The 8,811-nt window shown below is 39.6% G+C and overlaps 2 protein-coding genes across 2 annotated transcripts in view; one reads left to right on the top strand and one right to left on the bottom strand.

Moving 5' to 3' along the window:
- The window catches only part of lamb3 (laminin subunit beta 3), a 24,835-nt gene extending 24,036 nt beyond the window's left edge, over positions 1-799 (bottom strand). Inside the window, exons 1-2 of the mRNA XM_031875596.1 lie at positions 357-799; positions 223-271 (exon numbers count right to left, since the gene is read on the bottom strand). Coding sequence (XP_031731456.1) covers positions 223-247 — 25 coding nt within the window. The 5' untranslated portion in view covers positions 248-271; positions 357-799. The remainder of the gene's footprint in view (positions 1-222; positions 272-356) is intronic.
- Positions 800-4,104: 3,305 nt separating this feature from the next.
- Positions 4,105-5,738, top strand: LOC116398880 (G0/G1 switch protein 2-like). The gene is made up of 2 exons (XM_031875603.1): positions 4,105-4,167; positions 4,452-5,738. The coding sequence occupies exon 2, from the start codon at positions 4,493-4,495 to the stop codon at positions 4,859-4,861; it is 369 nt and encodes a 122-aa protein (XP_031731463.1). The 5' UTR covers positions 4,105-4,167; positions 4,452-4,492; the 3' UTR covers positions 4,862-5,738.
- Positions 5,739-8,811: the final 3,073 nt, after the last annotated feature.

The following is an 8,811-nucleotide window of genomic DNA, read 5'->3' as shown; positions in this document are numbered from 1 at the left end:
ATTTCCTCCTCTTTGCTTGAAAGAATTGGAGAGATCAGTGTAATCGGCTGCTGCAGTGTTTCGCCGGATGAAAAACCTGCATGCTGTTGAAACCCTATGAATGTAAACATCTGGTGTGGAAAGTTTAAGGTGAAAGTTTCAGGAAAACTTGAAACAGAAAGGGGACACTTGAGAGAAAGTTCAAATATTAAAGCAAAAGGAAAAAAGAGAACGAAATCTTACCAGCTAGAAGTAAAAGTATTCTCATGTTGCGTCCCTCCTATGAAACAGTCTGGAACAGATGACAAAAAAGAAAGAAAATAGCAAGCAGAAACAACCAAATACAATCAGTCTGAATTTCCTGATGTGAGACTCACCTGGCAGTCTGTATTCTATCAGCTCTGTTATTTGCTGTATTAAACTGCGCGTTGCTGCCAAGCTGCTGCTTTATAAACCCTGCCTCACCTGGACGGTATGATACAGTGTGTGTCAGAGTCACACCCTTCCCCTCCACTCCCTTCTCTCCATGAATCAACACACACACACACACACACACACACACAGACACACACAGACACGCAGGCAGGCAGACAGAGAGACATAGTCAACACAAAGACACCAAGGAGCTACAAACAAGGTGTAATAAAACACTAAGAACATAAAGCTGAGCTGAAATGATTTCATACTTGTAGAACTAATTTTAAAAACCCATCAAATTCCTTGTTGTTTATGTGCAGACTGAAAAATGCCTTTATACAATCTTTCAGGGTCCTAGAGGATAATAACTTTGGTGATTCACTGACTTTTCATGCAACACCATCACCAGGTCAAAATGTGAATATGTCCAATACTTTGGTTTGTGACCAAATACCTGCAGAACTAATGACATTCCCATCAGCTCCAGTTGTACTTCTTGTCAACTGCTAATTTGCCAATGTTAGCATGCTAACGCAGTGAACTAAGATGGTGAACATGGTAAACATTTTAGCGTGCTAATGTTAGCGTTTAGCTCAAAGGACACCGTTGTGTCCAAGTAGCTACATATTGCTAGCATGTTCAAAATAAATGAAGTAGCCTATACTCAAAGCAGTAGAGTTGAAAGTATGCACACCAAAAGAAGTTGATTTTTGAGTGTGCTGTTGATGCACACTGAAACTGACAAAATGAAGTACTCATAAATCAGAAATACAAATTGCTCAGTTTAAGAGAGTGGGGTTGATGGAGGCTGTTGTCCCACGATGCAATGCACAATGGAAATGGGGGGATGGGCTGATAGAATGTGATGCCAAGCACCACACACCTTGTATCATTCATACAGAATATCAAAGTACATTAATTTATTGTGTACTTACTGCCAAAACTGTCAATATTTGTAGTGTGTGTTAGTGCCAATGTGTAGGCTTACTACAGAACGTGATCCGGCTGTGTGGATGTTTGTTGAGAGTGAAATTCCTTAAATGCTAGAATTTTGAACTAGTATGTCTCGACAAAGTCAAACCACGTCAAAGATATGATGTCGAAGTATTGATCTGTAAGAATTTACTTATTTGTCTTTTACAAAAATGTATATCATTAAACTGTTAAGACACTGGTTCGTGGTCTTTTCCATTCAGAAAACATTACAAGTCTCGGAGCGGGGAGGGACACGGTCACACAGAGAAGGCCACTCCTCCCTCCCCAGACACAATTCATGCCCTGTAGGCATTGTTTAAGCTTTACCAGGTTGTGTGGTAACCGTGTTGTGTGCTGGAGCGCCGCTGATCATCACCTGTGTCTACAGAAACAGTAGCCCCGGGGCCAGCTGTACACGCATGTATGTTTTTCTCCGTTCTCCTCAGACATACTGACTAAGTCCAAGTACAGGGTGTGTCTTCTGACTCGACTTACACAAACACGCTCAGAGGCTACTGTGCACATACAGTTTCAGACAAGTACTGTCACGCCTTCAATCACTGGGGATAGTAGTTGTAGCTGTGATTTATTTCTTGGTAACAGCTTGGTGTTTCCTCTCCGTCAGCACTGGCCCCTTGGTTACAGTGAAATGGAGCAGCGGCTGCTTTATGGAAGTTATTGGTATCATAAGGTGATAAACATCAATGCAGAGCAGATAAGCAAGAAGCACCTAAGACAGTGGGAAAAAGAAGCTGGTCTAAACACAATCACATAATACCTTTTGTGTGCTTGAACATGTATCTGTAAACGTAAAAAAATCCCCAAAGAAGTTAGATCTAGTCACTACTTTGATTTGTCCCACACACAAGTGTGAGTAATACTGATGATTACAATGATGGATCCATTTAATTTAGGTGTGCCAGTAAGTCATCCCTGTGACCAGCATCCACAGAAGCAGGGCTCTGAGAGGTGAAATATCTGTTATTACTTACATCTGTGTCAATCTGCAATGAAAATAGTCTATTATAGATTAGAAGATATTTGATTGACCCACTAAACTAAAAGGCTCGGTCTAGAAAGGACTGAAAAGTTTAAGTTTAAAAGTTCATTTTCATTGCCAGTTCAGAACAGAAACTGGCAGGTTTGTCTTAATTTTGAATTATTTTAATAACGATCAAACAATAACACCTTCCTGTTTGTGTTTTAATAAAAATGTGAAGGTCATGTAATCACTTACTGTCTGCTCTTCGTGGTGCCATCACGTCTCTGCACTTCCTGTGCTGCTCCATGTTAGTCAGCAACATGCTCTGTGTGCTATTCTGTGTGGTTCCACTCTGACCACAGGTCACAGCAGCAGCAGCAGAAAGGATGCCGGGGGACTGGGTTTACACAAATTTTCCCCTGATTTGGTGAATCTTAATGTTGAAGATTCACATGGACTCCCATGTCACCTAGGGAGACAACTGACAACAAACAACTGAGGAACATTATGTGTTCATTCCTGTTTCTTTCTTTAGTTTTTTGATATAATCTTCCCCCATGACTGAATAGAGACCTTTTCTAGTGTCCATCATGTGCCATTGTTTGTAGTAGTCCTTTAAACATAATCTGAAAAGCATGAATCAATGACTTAGTTTTACTTCTCTGAGGCAAAAATAATGTCAGCTGGGAACTTTGATACTATGGATAAAAGGTTATGGAACCTTTTGGGCTAACACTATAATGAGCTGTGTTCAGGCAAAACTGAGAGGCTTGGCTTATGTTGTTAAACAAGAAACATTATAGGAGATAAAATGTGTTGATTATGGCAGCTCAGCGCTCTCCAACTTATTTAAAACTCATGCAAATAGACAAAACACAAGTTAATATAAGAAAACAGCTTCACCAAACAGCATGCTGCAACTAAATAGAACATTAACAAAGGAAAGCATTCAAACATTAACATATTGACAGCACAAATGAAGCCTATAGTTGCTCCAAGTCGTACAGGGCACAATGTAAATTACCGGAGGACACAAAAAAATACTCGTCAGAGATGTTCGGAAATTAGATAATATTGTTTTCTACCAGCGACGCTGGTATTGTTTTTACCTTGTTTGTCAGTGTGTGTGTCTCATCATGGCAACATGTGTTCCTGGAGACACCTATGGCAGGAACAACCGCAGAAGAGGTTTCGAGTACTTCGCCAGGTATTCAAATTTCTTGTCGCTGCCATGGTTTCGCAACCGTAAAAGATGCATACACAAAACTCTACAGATGCGTAGTTCTCATTAATTTTAGTGTCCTATCCTACAGTGTCTTATTTTTTTCTAAGTGAATGTTTGTGGAAATATTTCTTTATTTTGCTTGTTTCTTAACAATTCTCAACATTTGGGTATGATGCTGTCTATAGTATGGCACAGTACTGTACATTTGGTATGGTACCAATAAGACCTCATCTACTTCAGAGAGGCTACAATACACACACACATACATTCTGAGAATGTTACTGTGACACTTTCAAAGTACAGCAGTCACTGTAAACTCACGTTTGAACACAACAGATGCTCTGATAGAATATAAGAAGGAATATTAGTGACAGTGCAATAAGTGTAATAAGCCTATACTTGACTGGGTGAAAGTTTCTGGCTCAGAGATCCTCCGTGCTTCATGAATATTCAGCAGCTGTCACTGTGTGGGTGGAGAGAGTGGGGCTATAAATAATCGCAGTATCCAGCAAAGGTGTGTTCTTGCCACAAACTGGAGCTCATGAGTAGGATCAACCTGTGACTGGAACAAACTACAAAGTACATCACAGTAAGTCCTTTTGAAATATCAGCAGTTAAAGTGTTTAAGCCAAATGCCGTAATGGGATATTAGACTATTACATGAGTGTATTTTCAAAAAGCAGTTTATTCTTGCCTAACTTGTGTTGAGTTGATACCTGGTCTAATGGCTGCAGAGTTCCCAAAACCCAAAGCATTGTGTTAAATTGTAGTTTTTTCAACACAGTTTGAATAGCCAAAGGTATTACATTTACAATGATTGTGAAAAATAGTATATCTGCACATCTGAAACCATCTCATGTTCATTTTTAACAGGTCTTCATACAACTTTCATCAGTGCGTCTTGGCCATTGGAAATGGAAAGCATGCAGGAGTTGATTCCCTTCGCCAAAGAGATGCTGAGTCAGAAACCAAGCTGTGGTTTGCTGAAGGTCTACCTGGTGGGTTCGGTGTTTGCAGTGTTGGGGACGCTAATTAGCCTGGTCGAGACGGTGTGTCACCCTTTCTCCTCTGGTGAAGCCATGGACGCAGACATGGTCCTCATGTTTGCTCAGGAGCAGAAAATTGTTGAGGCCGAGATACAGAGCGATGTAGGGGGTCAGGAAGAGGAAGAGGAGGAGGAGAAGCTGACTCGTGAAAAAGTGGCCGTGATCATGAGCACCAACCTCCACAAGACCCATAAACTCAGCCAGCGGAGCATGGCCAACCGGCTGCACGCTTCCTAAAGCCAAAGGGGTCAGCACCTAGTGACTTGAGATATTTATCAGGGAACTGCTCCTGCCACACCACCAACTTGTGCAACACGTACATAATCTGAAGCTCTAGAGACAGAAGTGTCTGAGCTGCCTGCCATTCTGTGCTGCTTGTTATTCTGTGCTGCTTGTTATTGACGCCTACAATAATTGACGCCTGCACATAAAAGACCCCCGAAGGCTCCAGTAGCAGCCTACATGGGAGAGTTAATACTTTTGACAGGCCTCATGTCAATAATACTATATATAGTATAAAAGAAGTGTACATTCACTCAGTTAGACAGGGATTGGGATCCTCCGATTGGATCCCTGTGTCTTCAGCAATTGTAAGAATTGTTCAATGTCACAATAAGTTTACTTGAAAAACAGTAATTTCTCTCTTATTCATCCCTTGAGTAATGTTTCTTTACTGAATGTTGGTGTGGATATGAATCTAATCAGGGTTACAAGATATGAAAACCTCAAATGATCCTTGAAATATATGTGTGCTACAAAAAAAAAACTTTTTTTATTCTGCTGCTGGAACACAGACTTTGGTTTCTGCGAAAAAAGGAAAACACCAGACAAAAAAAACCCTTATCAGGTCCCTTTTTAATGTTTTACAATCCAAAGTTGGGAGGCTGAAGTTAGGAGTTTATGAGCAGCACCTGAAGGCAGCGGTGTTGACGGTCTGCCTGGCTGCGGTAAGCTGCTGTGTAGCGCCGCCTGTCGTCTGGTGGATGTATCTGATTTGCCAATCCACCCACTCACTGTGTTCAAGGACAGCAGCGTTATGTTATGTGTATAAACTGTAAATATACAATCTTTTTCATACCAATAAAGTTGATTTTATTTATAAAGTCTGCTTTCCCTCTGGTTTGACTCTCTCAAACATTTGCTGCACATTTTGTTCACCAACAAACTAGGATTTAGCACAAATGGATTTATGCTTGTCAAGACAAATAAGATCACTTCAGAAATATCGGTCTTATGTATTTTTATAACCTTATTGAGTTTGAACAATCTTTTAATGGAGAGTGAGATAGAGTTTAATTACAAATTAACAGTCCACACAGGCTCACAGCTGTAGCATTTTATCCTTAACATTTCACTTCAGCATAGTTTGTCCTCACAGTCAGTCTCCTAAATGAAAACCATCAACTGAAGTTTAAAAGAATGAGCAATAAGTAAAACTTGTGCCCCAAATACATCAATTGTGACCTCCTGTTGAGGACCAAGCTGGTACAGCTAAGTATGGTTAAAGTCTAAAAATCAGTGCTGGGCAAGTTAACGAGTTAATTTCGCGTTAACGCATTCATTAATTAACGCCGACAATTATTTTATCGTGTGTTAACGCATTTTTTAAATTTATTATTATTATTATTTTTTTATTTTTATTGAAAGACAAGAGACAATACATAGACATAACAACAAGAAGATGACAAGAACAGTGGGATAAAAGCCAGCAAACATCCTATAGTCAGTTGTGTATGTATGCGTGTGCGTGTGTGTGTGTGTGTGTGCGTGTGTGTGTGAACGTGTGTGTGTATGTCCTTGAGCCTTTTGAGATGGGAAAAAAAAATAATAATAATAATAATAAAACAACAACAAAAAACACAAAAAAAAAAATAGGTAAGTATTTTTAATTTATTATTATTGTAACAGATGTCTCATGTTTATCATTTTGTATTGGAGATATGATGTCCCTTCAGGGTTACCGTAGAGAAAAGGCGACTTCCGCTTCTGGTCGAGGGGGGTGGGGGGGCAGAAATAAAGAGAGAAGCTGCACCAGCTGTTGCTCTCCCTGGAGACTACTGGACATCGCTGCAGTAAAGTCAGCAGACACTTAGATCTCCATGGTCAACTCAGCAGACACTTACATTTTAGTGCACCTATATGCTGAAATTCACGGTAAACGCATTTAAACGGCACAGATCGGGAGCGAGCGAAGGACTTTGAAAGTTAGCGGAAACATTAACGTGAGACAACATTTGGTTTCTTCAGACGAACATCCGGTTTTCAGAATAAGATGCCAACAAAGTATGAATTATATTCACATTAATTATAAAACATGCTACCTGCATCTCTTGAACCAAATGTTATTGCACTTTTGTTCATATAGCAGTACTTTTAAAATAAAAGTGCGCAATACACTACTTTTGAATTCATTATTGAACTTTGCCATAACAATGCGATTAATCGCGATTAATCGCAAAAAATCCATGCGATTAATCGCGATTAAATATTTTAATCGTTGCCCAGCACTACTAAAAATACAAAGCTGTGTCATGTAGGAACTATGGTTGAAAGAAAATAAGTTCCTATATGGAACCACTCACAACAAGGCCTGTGGATTATCTTGAGCAACAGTCATGATTTCAGGAAAGAGATGTTGCTGTTGAGTTTTTCAAATGTATTTTTTTGTGACACTACAAGCTGAGTGCCATAAAGTCCCATTATACTGGAAAGAAGGCAGACGTCTCTAAAGCCGATATCTCCTAAACTAGAATTAAATCAATCCATATTGGTAAATAGCACTACAGGTAAGAGGTAAAATAATGTACTTTTAATTTTGGGGTAAACTATCCCTTTAACTATCCCTAAGATGCCCTTTTGACGGTTTGCCCTGAAACCCCGGTGATTTGATGGCGCCTGCAGGTTTTGTAGGGATACAGGATGGTTCAGCTCCGTCACCAACAGATCCAGCAGCATGGTTCACTGATATAGCACAGCCAACAAAGGGACAATGCTGCCTGACACGTGCACAGTCTGCACACACATGAGTGGGTGGTCAATATAACCCTGAGTCAACATGATACTCTTTGGTCTTAGAATAGCTTGAGTGATGGCCTACGTCAGGGCTGAAACTCATGACCCTCAAATCTCTGAACACAGTTGACCTAAACTGACTGTCAGTCCTCTATACAGTTGATATAACTGTGTGTGAATCACCTTCAAAGCAGTGATATAATGTAAATGGTGAATAGTTCAAGGTGCATCAGGACCAGAATTCTAGTTGAAAACATTCAAAATATGAGCTAATGTTATCAGCAGAATGTGAAGAAGTTAGAGTGTTGACGTTATGTCAAAAATGTCTATGTATTGTGTTGCAGAGATATCTACTGAAATGAGCATGCTAACCAGCTAGCCCCGGCCCGTCCTGTCTTGCAATACAACTTGAGTCTTGCAGTACAACTTGAGTCTTGCAGTACCTGGAGAGGCAAAAGTGAGTTACTGGAGTCAGGATATATCCAGCCTGCTGTGACTCCTGGTGCTGGGGTTTGTGCTGGCTGAATTCTAGTTGCCGCAGCCGCTGGCATCCGTGTCCCAGAGCTGCCAACCGCTCTCCTCCTGGTGGAGTGGTCTCCTGGCTGCGGCAGGGACCAGATGAAGGTGCAAGTGGTTTTGTCGTTTCTGTCGCTTTGGATTTAATACAATAAATAAACTTGCAATGCATACACATTATACATAAAGAATGTTATCATGGCAATGCTCATTTCAATTTCTATTAAAATGATAAATAATTTTATTTCTTATCATTTTGTCTGTCATGTATATTCACAGGTATAAACCAGATGATATAAAATGTATTTTGAGATTTAAACAGTATCAGAAATAAGCAAATTAAAAATATTTCTTCTCTAATTAAACCAAATAATTAGTTAAATATATAACATACACAAAATAAATAAAAAATAAATAAATAAATATGTATGTACAAAATAAAAGAGACATAAAATAAAAGATAAGATTAATTTAATTTAAAAAAGGGAACATTTCATGTTAACCCTCACTCTAGTAGCTTTGGAGAACAGTCATATAACTGAACTCGACTACAAATTAAATGGTGAATGCTTTAATGATTAAGGCAAAGGCAGACTAACACAGGCAGCATTTACGGGCTTCATTGTGGTCTGTTAAGGAACAATTACAGTTGTTTAGCC

This window comes from Anarrhichthys ocellatus, unplaced genomic scaffold, assembly GCF_004355925.1.
Source record: "Anarrhichthys ocellatus isolate YVR2014 unplaced genomic scaffold, GSC_Weel_1.0 scaffold92, whole genome shotgun sequence".
NCBI classification, from domain to species: domain Eukaryota; kingdom Metazoa; phylum Chordata; class Actinopteri; order Perciformes; family Anarhichadidae; genus Anarrhichthys; species Anarrhichthys ocellatus.
This window is presented reverse-complemented; position numbering and strand designations above follow the sequence as displayed.